Source organism: Tachypleus tridentatus, chromosome 10, assembly GCF_004210375.1.
Source record: "Tachypleus tridentatus isolate NWPU-2018 chromosome 10, ASM421037v1, whole genome shotgun sequence".
NCBI classification, from domain to species: domain Eukaryota; kingdom Metazoa; phylum Arthropoda; class Merostomata; order Xiphosura; family Limulidae; genus Tachypleus; species Tachypleus tridentatus.
In genome coordinates this window covers 117,250,078-117,265,568 of record NC_134834.1, presented here as the reverse complement: position 1 = coordinate 117,265,568, position 15,491 = coordinate 117,250,078, and the positions used below count along the sequence as shown (strand labels likewise).

Here is a 15,491-nt window from a genome sequence, read left to right as displayed (position 1 = left end):
TGTAATGTCTTGATGCTTGTGTGTATATATATATTTACATGTTTCACCACTTACCTGTACTGTTTGTATGTAATGTCTTGATGTTTGTGTGTGTGTGTGTGTATATATTTACATGTTTCACCACTTACCTGTACTGTTTGTATGTAATGTCTTGATGCTTGTGTGTGTGTGTGTGTATATATTTACATGTTTCACCACTTACCTGTACTGTTTGTGTCTTGATGCTTGTGTGTGTGTGTGTGTGTGTGTATATATATATTTACATGTTTCACCACTTACCTGTACTGTTTGTGTCTTGATGCTTGTGTGTGTGTGTGTGTGTGTGTATATATATATTTACATGTTTCACCACTTACCTGTACTGTTTGTGTCTTGATGCTTGTGTGTGTGTGTGTGTGTGTGTATATATATATTTACATGTTTCACCACTTACCTGTACTGTTTGTGTCTTGATGCTTGTGTGTGTGTGTGTGTATATATATATATTTACATGTTTCACCACTTACCTGTACTGTTTGTATGTAATGTCTTGATGCTTGTGTGTATATATATATTTACATGTTTCACCACTTACCTGTACTGTTTGTATGTAATGTCTTGATGTTTGTGTGTGTGTGTGTGTATATATTTACATGTTTCACCACTTACCTGTACTGTTTGTATGTAATGTCTTGATGCTTGTGTGTGTGTGTATATATATATTTACATGTTTCACCACTTACCTGTACTGTTTGTGTCTTGATGCTTGTGTGTGTGTGTGTGTATATATATATTTACATGTTTCACCACTTACCTGTACTGTTTGTGTCTTGATGCTTGTGTGTATATATATATTTACATGTTTCACCACTTACCTGTACTGTTTGTATGTAATGTCTTGATGCTTGTGTGTGTGTGTGTGTGTGTGTGTGTATATATATATATTTACATGTTTCACCACTTACCTGTACTGTTTGTATGTAATGTCTTGATGTTTGTGTGTGTGTGTGTGTATATATTTACAAGTTTCACCACTTACCTGTACTGTTTGTACGTAATGTCTTGATGCTTGTGTGTGTGTGTATATATATATATATTTACATGTTTCACCACTTACCTGTACTGTTTGTATGTAATGTCTTGATGCTTGTGTGTGTGTGTGTGTGTATATATTTACATGTTTCACCACTTACCTGTACTGTTTGTATGTAATGTCTTGATGCTTGTGTGTGTGTGTGTGTGTGTATATATATATATTTACATGTTTCACCACTTACCTGTACTGTTTGTATGTAATGTCTTGATGCTTGTGTGTGTGTGTGTGTGTATATATATATTTACATGTTTCACCACTTACCTGTACTGTTTGTGTCTTGATGCTTGAGTGTGTGTGTGTGTGTATATATATATATTTACATGTTTCACCACTTACCTGTACTGTTTGTATGTAATGTCTTGATGCTTGTGTGTATATATATATTTACATGTTTCACCACTTACCTGTACTGTTTGTATGTAATGTCTTGATGTTTGTGTGTGTGTGTGTGTATATATATTTACATGTTTCACCACTTACCTGTACTGTTTGTATGTAATGTCTTGATGCTTGTGTGTGTGTGTGTGTGTATATATATATATTTACATGTTTCACCACTTACCTGTACTGTTTGTATGTAATGTCTTGATGCTTGTGTGTGTGTGTGTGTATATATATATATTTACATGTTTCACCACTTACCTGTACTGTTTGTATGTAATGTCTTGATGCTTGTGTGTGTGTGTGTATATATATATATTTACATGTTTCACCACTTACCTGTACTGTTTGTATGTAATGTCTTGATGCTTGTGTGTATATATATATATTTACATGTTTCACCACTTACCTGTACTGTTTGTATGTAATGTCTTGATGCTTGTGTGTGTGTGTGTGTGTATATATATATTTACATGTTTCACCACTTACCTGTACTGTTTGTATGTAATGTCTTGATGCTTGTGTGTGTGTATATATATATTTACATGTTTCACCACTTACCTGTACTGTTTGTATGTAATGTCTTGATGCTTGTGTGTATATATATATTTACATGTTTCACCACTTACCTGTACTGTTTGTATGTAATGTCTTGATGTTTGTGTGTGTGTATATATATATATATATATTTACATGTTTCACCACTTACCTGTACTGTTTGTATGTAATGTCTTGATGTTTGTGTGTGTGTGTGTGTATATATTTACAAGTTACACCACTTACCTGTACTGTTTGTACGTAATGTCTTGATGCTTGTGTGTATATATATATTTACATGTTTCACCACTTACCTGTACTGTTTGTATGTAATGTCTTGATGCTTGTGTGTGTGTGTGTGTGTGTGTATATATATATTTACATGTTTCACCACTTACCTGTACTGTTTGTATGTGTGATGTCTTGATGTTTTGTGTGTGTGTGTGTATATATTTACATGTTTCACCACTTACCTGTACTGTTTGTACGTAATGTCTTGATGCTTGTGTGTGTGTGTGTATATATATATATTTACATGTTTCACCACTTACCTGTACTGTTTGTATGTAATGTCTTGATGCTTGTGTGTGTGTGTGTGTGTGTATATATATATTTACATGTTTCACCACTTACCTGTACTGTTTGTATGTAATGTCTTGATGTTTGTGTGTGTGTGTGTGTATATATTTACATGTTTCACCACTTACCTGTACTGTTTGTATGTAATGTCTTGATGCTTGTGTGTGTGTATATATTTACATGTTTCACCACTTACCTGTACTGTTTGTATGTAATGTCTTGATGCTTGTGTGTGTGTATATATTTACATGTTTCACCACTTACCTGTACTGTTTGTGTCTTGATGCTTGTGTGTGTGTGTGTGTATATATTTACAAGTTTCACCACTTACCTGTACTGTTTGTACGTAATGTCTTGATGCTTGTGTGTATATATATATTTACATGTTTCACCACTTACCTGTACTGTTTGTATGTAATGTCTTGATGCTTGTGTGTGTGTGTGTATATATATATATATATTTACATGTTTCACCACTTACCTGTACTGTTTGTATGTAATGTCTTGATGCTTGTGTGTGTGTGTGTATATATATATTTACATGTTTCACCACTTACCTGTACTGTTTGTATGTAATGTCTTGATGCTTGTGTGTGCATATTATACATGTATATGTGTTTCATCACTATCTGTTTATGATATTTCAATGTTTATGTGTGTATGTGTATATTCCACCATTAATGAATAAATACCCTTTAACCCTATAAAAGATTATTATGTGATTGGTTATCTGAACACTGTTCAACCTTTCAGAAGTAATCTTGTTCCTGGAATCAGTGGTCTCAATTGTTATTCTTTGCTTATTTTGTCATGTAATAAGAAAGCTGAACTTTATAAAAGTTACTATTTGTTTAATATAATTTTCCATACCTGTTTTTGTAAATTGGTTACTGTAACATATCTTTATCAATCATTATGCAGGTGTCACCTCCATTTCATTTAAACACTTAAGTTTAGTTTCAATAAATGTATATTTAACCTTTTTTAAAATAAATTTCCCCAACACCATTTCACAAACGTTCTCGCCATCGGCTATTTTGTACTGGAAATAAGAAAACAGTACACGGAGAAGTAAACATTTCCTGGAAAACTGGATGATCTTTATGATGTCACGAGACACCCTTTATTTATTCAGATGTATTACTCACTTGATTACACTACCGTTCCCAAATTGCCCCTGAAGAAGAAGGGTACTATATATATCAGTCAGGTTGTAAGGTTTTTATTCATTTCTATCAAGACTTCTTGAACCTTTGAGTTTTTGTAATATCATGCATGTTCTATAATTAATTATCTTTATTTAGCCTGTGGCTGTTTGTGTTTATATTATGCAACTAGTTTTTCTCATATTTACATCTACAAGCTTAGACAAACATTTGATTGATCTGTGATAAAGTTAAGCATAAACTAACCTGTTCTAAATAGAAACAGTCATCATAAGTGCTCACATTACACACAACTTAAGGTTGACTGGCTTTTAGTGTTACTTGGTTTGTTTTGGAAATCTGCTGAGTTCTGGTGTGACGTGTGGTTTCTTTAACCTCTTCACTTCAGTGTGATGTTTTATTTTGTATATCTGTTAAGTTGTGGTTTCTTATAAATACCATTATCTTCAGGGTTTCAGTGTGATGTTTTATTTTGTATATTTGTGGTTTCTTATAAATACCATTATTTTCAGGGTTTCAGTGAGATGTTTTATTTTGTATATTTGTGGTTTCTGATAAATACCATTATCTTCAGGGTTTCAGTGTGATGTTTTATTTTGTATATTTGTGGTTTCTTATAAATACCATTATTTTCAGGGTTTCAGTGAGATGTTTTATTTTGTATATTTGTGGTTTCTGATAAATACCATTATCTTCAGGGTTTCAGTGTGATGTTTTATTTTGTATATTTGTGGTTTCTGATAAATACCATTATCTTCAGGGTTTCAGTGTGATGTTTTATTTTGTATATTTGTGGTTTCTGATAAATACCATTATCTTCAGGGCTTCAGTGTGATGTTTTATTTTGTATATTTGTGGTTTCTGATAAATACCATTATCTTCAGGGTTTCAGTGTGATGTTTTATTTTGTATATTTGTGGTTTCTGATAAATACCATTATCTTCAGGGTTTCAGTGTGATGTTTTATTTTGTATATTTGTGGTTTCTGATAAATACCATTATCTTCAGGGCTTCAGTGTGATGTTTTATTGTGGATAGCTGTTATGATTGATGCCACTAACGTATGTGTTTTGTATGTTGTTTAAATGTAGTTTCAGTTGTTATTTTATTTAACTGACCTTTGCCGTAAAGTTTCCTATGAAAGCCAGTGTAGGAGTTGAATAATGGGTTTCTGGTGAAAATGTTAAGAAACGTAAAACTTCCGAGTGTATGAAAGGTGTAAAGCTTGTCTTTATATCCTGTTTCTGTTAATTAAAAGTGAAAACACTGAGTGAAATGTGTGGAACAAAATCATTATGTATGTTTGTTACTCTATTGGCAGCATCCTGAAGATCGACCAGCTTTCCATGTGCTCAAGCATCAATTAGAGAAGATCCTAGAAGAAGATGTGTGATAAACCACTCTTTTGTGTGTGTTATATATATATATATCTGACCAACAAGCTGGACAGTGTTTCAGGATCAGTTGTAACATATAGGTAGCAGTGAAGCTTTGTCAACTTGTTAATTTATGGTGCACAGTGTTTTGCATTAAAGAACTTAATGATGTATTAAGTGCTTCTGGTTTTTAAGAGTGCCTATCAAGTTTCGTCATGTATTGTGACTTTCGTAACCCTCTTCTGAGCTGCTAATCTCCAAGAAAAATCTAACAAACATATTTCTCTTTATAGTTATTAACATGTTTCCATTGTGTTTGTGTGACTGCTATTGTTCACTATATACCCAGCCATGTATAGTTGCATTTCCACTATGTCTGTGTGACTGGTATAGTACTAGGTAAGACAAGTAAATGTATTGTCAAATTAATGTTTCCATTATATTTGTGTGGCCCGTATAGTACGAGATAAAGCAAGCAAGTATATTATCATATTAATGTGACTGGTACAGTACTAAATAAGGCAAGTAAGTGCATTATGACATCATTGTTTGTACTGTGTCCATGTGACTGGTACAGTACTAAATAAGGCAAGTAAGTGTATTGTCACCTTAATGTTTCCACTACATTTGTGTGACTCATATAGTAGTAAGTCAAGCACGTGTATTATCAAATTAATATTTCTACTACTGTGTGACTGATACAGTACAAGGTAACATAAAGCGAGTATATTACCACATTAACGTTTCCATTATATCCATGTGACTGATGTGGTACCAGATAATCCAAACACCTGTATTACTACATTATACTTTTTGCAATGGAGTCGTGCATTTTACACAACCTTGTAACCATTAAGAAACCATGTGTATCTTCACGAAATCTGATAAGTTTTCAGTTAGGCATGTTTACTAAAAATATGTCCATAAATATATGGAGTAGAATGTTGGCTGTTTCAAGCACAGTTTTCATATCAAGATTAAAAATACCTTCATTCCTCTGAAAATCCACAAATTTCATTTGTTTAATCTCTCAAACCTCCTGACTAAATATTAGGATTTGTTTTGTAATCTCTCTAACCTCCTGACTAAATATTAGGGTTTGTTTGTAATCTCTCAAACATCTTGATTAAATATTAGGATTTGTTTTGTAATCTCTCAAACATCCTGACTAAATATTAGGGTTTGTTTTGTAATCTCTCTAACCTCCTGACTAAATATTAGGGTTTGTTTTGTAATCTCTCTAACCTCCTGACTAAATATTAGGGTTTGTTTTGTAATCTCTCAAACATCCTGACTAAATATTAGGGTTTGTTTGTAATCTCTCTAACCTCCTGACTAAATATTAGGGTTTGTTCGTTGTTGTTGTTTCCGCAAAATGTAGTATTTTATTTGTTAGTTTCAATATCATAACTATGTATACGCTCAGTTGATTTGACCAACCTTGTAACCACCATACAAAATTAGTAAGTAAATCTAAATTACTGTTTTTTTCTTACTAAAATATCTACAAATTGTATCAGACACCACATGTGATTTCTGGTTTTCTAGCTTATGTATGTAAAGAAGACATAAAAGTTGTTTTGGCTTAGTATTATCTATAATATAATGAAGTACCTTATAGACAGTCAAAAATGACAGACCAAATACTACCACACCCATCCCTAACCTTACAGTTCCTAACTGAAATAAATTTTACAAAATGAAACTTGACCAATAGAGATGCTGAAAAAGTGTAGTTCAGCTGGTCAAACATCAGTAAATTCCTTTGTGAGGCAATCGAAATTAAGATCATTTATGAAGTGAATTTGTAGCATATTGATAGTTACCAAGAATTATTATGTGTGTTAGTTTAACAATTTATAATATATAGAAAAGCCATTGCAGTTTAGTAACACTACATTTCAACAATGGCTTTTATGTCATGTTGTTTATGAACAAAACTATAACCTAATATTGTTGTTGGTCTATGTGCTGAAAATATAAAATGAAATGTATAAACAACAAAACTTATTGATCCTTAATTTTGTTGGTTAACAAGGTATATATTTTATTAAAAACATAGGTAAAATAATAGAAAATAGCTTAGTTTAGACTAAATCAGTGTATATTTTTACTTTCATGATAAGTTACATGCACAGGGTTCTAGGCTAGATGATCCACACTACATAAGTTTCATGCACAGGGTTCTAGGCTAGATGATACGTCTTTAGACTTATTATATCAACATTCACTGCACTTATAAGGTATCATGGACCCACATCACTAAGATTGTAATTGGCATACAGTAATCAAACTATTCAATCTAGATATAAATGCATTTTGGTTTTTATGACTCCCATTTTGAGAAATCAAGCATGGAGTGACATGCTGGCTTTTATCTAGTATTATTAAATTAGTATTTATTAAACTAATTCTTTGTCTTTGAGAATTACATAGTGTGAAAACATAAAAAATAATCTCAGTTCTCATACTTTAAGGATTTTTTTTTAAATGAGAACTTAAACCCTGTATTAACATTGATTTATAAACAATGTTTTGAATCCACTTCTGTTAAAAGGTTAATGTTGTTTTCATAATGTCTGTGTGACTGATATGGAACAAGGTAAGGCAGGTCCATGTATCATCACATTAATGTTTCTTACTGTATCTGTGTGACATTTCGTAGTTTAGGAACTAAACTCTTGTTCAGTAGAAATCTTTGTTTTTCCACTAATAAGGTGTAGCCTTTTTGATAATTGCAGATAAAGTAAAAAAGAAAGTGTTTCCAACTCTAAGTCTTCCATATTTTGTGTTGGTTGTAACTTTCTCAGCTGTTAACCAGTTGATGGTGTGTGTTTTTCACATAGTGTTAGTGTTTTTACATAAACGTCATGATGAGAAATAACTAGTTTAGTCTCTCTGGAAACCAAGGAAGAATGAGTTTAATAAACCATTATATTTTTATATAAGAACTGACAAAACACAGGTTATGTGTATATCACAATAACAAACACTTATCTTTTTATACCATATGTACAGAATAATGTATTTTAAAATAACATCTTCAGACAAGAAGTGTTAAACTTTGGGATCTTTGCACGTTGAGGTATGAAACTGTGCTATTGTTTGGATAATTTACACTAAATTAAAAACACTTTCTAGGATGTGTTTGGTTTTAAAAAAATCAAAATATTCACATAGATTAACCACTCATCTTAAATAATTACATATGTTCATGTCCAGGACAGAGTAACTGTATTGTAGTGGTTTACAGTAATCACTTAGAACAACTATTATATAGTTATTAATATGACTATTTTAGTCTCCACAATGATATCGACTTAATCAAAAGACTTGAAGTATACTGTTTGTGACTGACTTTGTATGGGTGTTTAATACATTACTTTTACACAGCTTTTGAAAGGAATTATGCCCTATAGAGATGTGACTGTTAGTCTATGCAAGAGCTTAAAGATCATATCATAACTTATATGTTACTTCCTTTATTATAACATACCCCCCCCCCAGAAAGTTAGTTGTGATACTTCCTTTATTATAATATACCCCCCACCAGGAAGTTAGTTTGTGATTATCAAATGTATAGGTTAGTCTGGCATTATATCAGTATCTCTGAAAGTGTTTTTAATAATTGAAGACACAACTCACTGTGCCAGAGTGTGACTTCTAGTATCACCGTTTTATATTAATTCTAAAATGAAAAAAAATCGTACTTTCAAGATATTTTCTATGTTAATAATAAATCAGTTTGGTATTCTTCATTTGTGGTGTTGTGACAGAAGAAATCAATAAATTTTGTGATGTTTTGTATTTTGTCTTTATTTGGGTCATAGTTTAATCAATTTGTGACAAGGCTATCAGTAAATTAACTCACAAACATCTTGGTACTGCATATCACACACAGTGACCAGACACAGTCATGGATAGCTAAAAGGAAAGTTGCATTAATTTTCTGATTTAACCCTTTCCACACAAGTTAAAGGCCAGGTCATTGAACTACTATTTTATGAATTTATATCACAGTTTGGTAGTGAAATGTAGATTGTAATTGAAATTTTCATATTATACATTAAGAAATTAAATGTAAATATTAAAAGAACACACCTGAATATCACTTGGTATGTTAAATACAGCACCAGTTTAAATTAGATGTTTGTAATGTCTAAATACAAATTCAAGTTAATAAGCTTATGTACCAAATCAAACACAGCGGCCCTGTTCAACAGTCTCTTACGTACACTTCTATATCCCAAATCAAACACAGCGGCCCTGTTCAACAGTCTCTTACGTACACTTCTATATCCCAAATCAAACACAGCGGCCCTGTTCAACAGTCTCTTACGTACACTTCTATATCCCAAATCAAACACAGCGGCCCTGTTCAACAGTCTCTTACGTACACTTCTATATCCCAAATCAAACACAGCAGCCCTGTTCAACAGTCTCTTACGTACACTTCTATATCCCAAATCAAACACAGCAGCCCTGTTCAACAGTCTCTTACGTACACTTCTATATCCCAAATCAAACACAGTGGCCCTGTTCAGCAGTCTCTTACGTGCACTTCTATATCCCAAATCAAACACAGCGGCCCTGTTCAACAGTCTCTTACGTACACTTCTATATCCCAAATCAAAACACAGCGGCCCTGTTCAACAGTCTCTTACGTACACTTCTATATCCCAAATCAAACACAGCGGCCCTGTTCAACAGTCTCTTACGTACACTTCTATATCCCAAATCAAACACAGCGCCCTGTTCAACAGTCTCTTACGTACACTTCTATATCCCAAATCAAACACAGCGCCCTGTTCAACAGTCTCTTACGTTACACTTCTATATCCCAAATCAAACACAGCGGCCCTGTTCAACAGTCTCTTACGTGACACTTCTATATCCCAAATCAAAACACAGCGCCCTGTTCAACAGTCTCTTCGTGACACTTCTATATCCCAAATCAAAACACAGCGGCCCTGTTCAACAGTCTCTTACGTGCACACTTCTATATCCCAAATCAAACACAGCGCCCTGTTCAACAGTCTCTTACGTGCACTTCTATATCCCAAATCAAACACAGCGGCCCTGTTCAACAGTCTCTTACGTGCACTTCTATATCCCAAATCAAACACAGCGGCCCTGTTCAGCAGTCTCTTCGTGCACTTCTATATCCCAAATCAAAACACAGCGGCCCTGTTCAGCAGTCTCTTACGTGCACTTCTATATCCCAAAACACAGCGTCCTGTTCAGCAGTCTCTTACGTGCACTTCTATATCCCAAATCAAAACACAGCGGCCCTGTTCAACAGTCTCTTACGTGACACTTCTATATCCCACATCAAACACAGCGGCCCTGTTCAACAGTCTCTTACGTGCACTTCTATATCCCAAATCAAACACAGCGGCCCTGTTCAACAGTCTCTTACGTACACTTCTATATCCCAAATCAAACACAGCGCCCTGTTCAACAGTCTCTTACGTTACACTTCTGTATCCCAAATCAAACACAGCGGCCCTGTTCAACAGTCTCTTACGTACACTTCTATATCCCAAATCAAACACAGCGGCCCTGTTCAGCAGTCTCTTACGTGCACTTCTATATCCCAAATCAAACACAGCGGCCCTGTTCAACAGTCTCTTACGTGCACTTCTATATCCCAAATCAAACACAGCGGCCCTGTTCAACAGTCTCTTACGTGCACTTCTATATCCCAAATCAAACACAGCGGCCCTGTTCAACAGTCTCTTACGTACACTTCTATATCCCAAATCAAACACAGCGGCCCTGTTCAACAGTCTCTTACGTACACTTCTATATCCCAAATCAAACACAGCGGCCCTGTTCAACAGTCTCTTACGTACACTTCTATATCCCAAATCAAACACACCAGCCCTGTTCAACGGTCTCTTACATACCGAATCAAACACACCGGCCCTGTTCAACGGTCTCTTATGTACGCTGCTAATGAATTTCTAAGCCATTTTCAAATATAACAATGTCAACTCTCTGCTTTGAGACAAACCTTCAGCCTGGCAAATTCACTCTTTAGTCTGTTTGAAATGTCTATATTTTTAGAACCAAATGCAGCTTGGTTATTAAACTTGATAAATTATTATGGAATTCTATAGTATTGCTGATGTAACATATGGTTTGTTTTTTGGTTAATTATAATGTATATATACAACCTAAAAATATTTCATTTCACATCTTCCCCAAGCAAAATTTCTTAAGGCTTAGCAACCCAATACAAGAGTTGTAACTAGAATAAATGTTTGCTGTGCTTATTTACATATAGTAATAATGTACAACAACTAGAACAATTGAAATATGACTATTGTACAAAACAAAAGCAGGTCAGTTCTTGGATGTCGTACCACGAGTGTACATGTGGTGTGTCATTGAAACTTTTGTCAACATAATGCATACAGAGCAGGTCAGTTCTTGGATGTCGTACCACGAGTGTACATGTGGTGTGTCATTGAAACTTTTGTCAACATAATGCATACAGAGCAGGTCAGTTCTTGGATGTCGTACCACGAGTGTACATGTGGAGTGTCATTGAAACTTTTGTTCTAGGAAATTCTCTTAACGTAACGTCAAAAACCTACATATAATTATAGGATTGATGATTTGTTTTTTTGATCCTAAGAGATATTTCCACAGTAAAATACCACAATATCATGACTATTCAGAACTACGGGGCAACCCTGGATACCAGTAAATAGTCTTGGCTCTTTCTAAACAAACAATATTTTTATTAGTTGTTTACATATTTATATAGTTTAGTTTCTTTCTTTCAGTAATTTAATTATGATTTTCTTTGCTTTGGCCATATCAGCTCTGTTCAAACTACTGACCCTGACCTCGGCCAGTAAGGGATTCAAGGCTCTTTCCTTCCCTTTCTTGAACTGCTTCACCTAGACAAAAAGTAAAATATATTTCAGAAAATATATAAAAAGTCAGATCAACTTTACATACAAACATAACACAAGCTTCTTAGGAAATGTTAAACATACCTTCTGTGGGTATTGTTCAATAACTTTCTCACAAATAGCTTCCAGCATCTTCTCATCACAGATTTGGCTCCACCCGTACTCTCTCACAACCTATGTTTAAATTATTTTAATACCTATTAAGTCATGTTTCTACAGATTTCCAAAAATGGGGTTTGTGTTCTATTATGACATCTTTAGTACATATAACTATTCTTCTATAAAGGTAACACCTAAGATCTACTTGCATCAGGTCATCCTTTTAAGTAATGTGCAATTTTAGTTTCAGAATAGGAGAATGTTAGTTAATCAATGATGTATGTTTCATTATTATTAATTACCTCCTGCCAATGATTTGCAAGCTTCTGAATGTCACTTCTATAAAGTTCTTGAGGTTTGGATGAAAAGAAGGTAGAGAGGGTAGTTATGACATCTACATGCATTCTAAGCTCTTTTTCCATCAAGATAGTTCTGCAAACTTTGGAATAGATGATAATCAGATGGAGCAAGGACTAGAGAAGAAGGAAGATGTGGAAGTTGTTCCCAGTCTAGCTCTTCAATCTTTGCAGATGTGATCCTTGTTGTATGGAGCCATGCATTATCCTGATGTAACACGACACCTTTACGGCTGATCAAAGCAGGCCTCTTTTCTTTCACTGCAACATTCAAGTGCTCTAACTGTTTACAGTAGAAGTCTGATGTAATCGTTGCTTTGAGTGGCAGGAACTCAAAAACCAACAATATCCCACACCAAACACTTAACAAGACTTTCCTAAGATGGAGGTCCATTTTTGCCTGTAATTTAGCCAGTTTATCTGCACTGAGCTATTGTCTGTGGTGCTTGACACTTTTATAAGATATCTATTTTTCAACTCCAGTCACTGACCTGTCCAAATAAGGTGAGTTATGATCACAAGAGTGCAGAGAAATGCAAGTGTCTACTCTGGATCTAAAGTTGGCTTCCGTCAAGTCATGGGGGACCTATTTTCCAATTTTTGACACCTTTTCAAGCTGTTGCAGATGATGGTGAACTATCAAACGGTTTGAATTAAGCTTCTGTTCTAGTTCTTCAACTGTTACAGCACAATCTTCATAAAGTGCAGCCAACAGTAAGTCATCATTAAACTCAACAGAACAACCTGAATGTGGCACATCACTTAAGTTGTAGTCACCTGATCTGAACTTCTGATACCACCTTTGACACTTTCTTTCATTGAGAGACTCCACACCATAAACACTTTGAATGTTTTGTGTAGTTTCTGCTGCACTATTGCCTTTTTTAAACTCATAAAGCATTATATACCTAATGTGATCCTCAGACACATCTATCTTCATAAGGTTTTATTTCATTAATGATCTGAATAGGTGGAGTTGGGTTAGATTCTTTTATTTCTCTGAACATTTTTATACACGTCCTACTACATATTTTAGTTATTAAAGCCTTCTACAAAGACAGAAATAATGATACACTTTCTGTATTAAATGTTCAGACATTACTTATGGGATGGCCTGATGCGTACACCATCAAACTAGATTAATGTTGTAAATGATGTACATCAGGGCTCATCAGTCTTAAGGCCTCTTTTTGATTTGCATCAATAACATAAATGAAGGAGTGGTTAATGATACTGACCATTGGTAGCTGTGAAGAGGATGTTGCTGGCTTACAACAGTACTCAGATCACTTACTGACTTGGGAAAATAAATGTCAGATGTGTGTTATAATTTTAATAGGAATAACCTTAAAAGTGTTGTGAAAGAAAAGGATCTTGGTGTAACAGTCAATCAGTTTATAAAGCCATTGAAACAGTGTACAGTGTATGGCAACAGGATTTTGGGTTCTATCTACAGAAATATTGAATATAAGTTTAGATAGGCTATAATTTCATTGTACAGGTGACTGAATAGGCCACATAGAATAATGTGTTCAGTCTCGGGCTCCTTACCTTGGGAAAGACATTATATTTTTTGAAAGTGTTCAGAAGAGAACTAAAATGGTATCTGAGATGGGGGGGTTGTCATATGAGGAGAGGTTAAGATCTTTGAAATTGTTCACAGAGGATAGTGAAGTGTTTAAGGTTGTATGAGGAACTGATAATGTTTACAGGGGATAGTGAAGTGTTTACGGTTGTATGAGGAACTGATAATGTTTACAGGGGATAGTGAAGTGTTTATGGTTGTATGAGGAACTGATAATGTTTACAGGGGATAGTGAAGTGTTTAAGGTTGTATGAGGAACTGATAATGTTTACAGGGGATAGTGAAGTGTTTAAGGTTGTATGAGGAACTGATAATGTTGATGCATCAACATGTTTCATACTTGACAGTGAGAATTATAGAACTATGGACATAAATACAGATTTAATTAGGATAGAAGCCATCTTCAGCTAAAACAATTTCATTTATCAAAGAGGGTGGTTGGCATATAGAATGAATTGCCTTCAGATGTTCTGGAGGTAGTAAATTTGAGTGTGTTTAGAAAAGAATCTTAATAGATATATGAATGATAAAGACTGGCTTTAAATTTTTTTTTAGTTTGGCTTAGAGGATGGAACAGCTGAGATGAACCAATAGGTTTACTGTTGTCCCTAAACATTATGTAATGTTATATACACCTGTGGTCTAACAGTAGTCATCCACAAGATTTACATACATTGATGTACAAACTTGTTCTGTTTGAACACATACACATTTATAGAAATAATTAACAAGGTGCTTATACAAATACACACTTAACAATGTTTATGGACCTACTGGCTGTCCCTTCATTGAAACTGAGCTAAAATTATTAAATTAATTTTGAAAAATAAAAAGAATTAAAAGTACTCCTTGCCACTCAAATTTGTTACTCCTGCAACATTTGCTGGCAACCCATTTCAAAACCCAACCACCCTGTTAGAAAAATAAAACTGTCTTATCTGAAGCTGACTCCTACACTGCCAAACTTTATAGTTGTCTTTCTTAGTTAGAATATTCTCACTATTAAATATGATGCATCAACACTATCAGTTTCCTTTACAATCTTAAACACCTCAACCAGATCCCATCCAATTCCTCTTTTTTTAAGACAATGTATTTAAAGAATTGATTATTAAGTTATTTATACTGCTTCACATAAGCAATACATAACCCAATTCACAAATAAATAGCAATAAAAATAACCTTGATATGTACCTCTTGAGGAGATTTTGCATGGTCTTCAAACAAATGTTTCAGCACATCCTGAGCTGTGGCCAAACTGATAAATTTTGATTCTAACATATCAAGTAAATCTCCAATCTTCTGTGGACTAACAGGACTTGAAAATAGTAAGACACATTTAATAAAAAATAGAATACAGTGAAACACACTTAATAAGAAATGGAAAACAGCGAGACACAACAAGAAACAT

General features: G+C 34.0%; 1 protein-coding gene across 4 annotated transcripts in view; it reads right to left on the bottom strand.

The window, feature by feature from the left end:
• Positions 1-11,842: 11,842 nt before the first annotated feature.
• LOC143230153 (glutamyl-tRNA(Gln) amidotransferase subunit B, mitochondrial-like) overlaps positions 11,843-15,491 on the bottom strand; it is a 30,743-nt gene continuing 27,094 nt past the window's right edge. For 3 of the 4 annotated variants that reach the window (XM_076463230.1, XM_076463234.1, XM_076463233.1), the window contains 3 exons: positions 15,275-15,398; positions 12,125-12,214; positions 11,843-12,025 (listed from right to left, as the gene is read on the bottom strand). In XM_076463230.1, coding sequence (XP_076319345.1) covers positions 11,891-12,025; positions 12,125-12,214; positions 15,275-15,398 — 349 coding nt within the window. In that variant the 3' untranslated portion in view covers positions 11,843-11,890. The remainder of the gene's footprint in view (positions 12,026-12,124; positions 12,215-15,274; positions 15,399-15,491) is intronic. The other variant, XM_076463232.1, reaches the window with a different exon arrangement.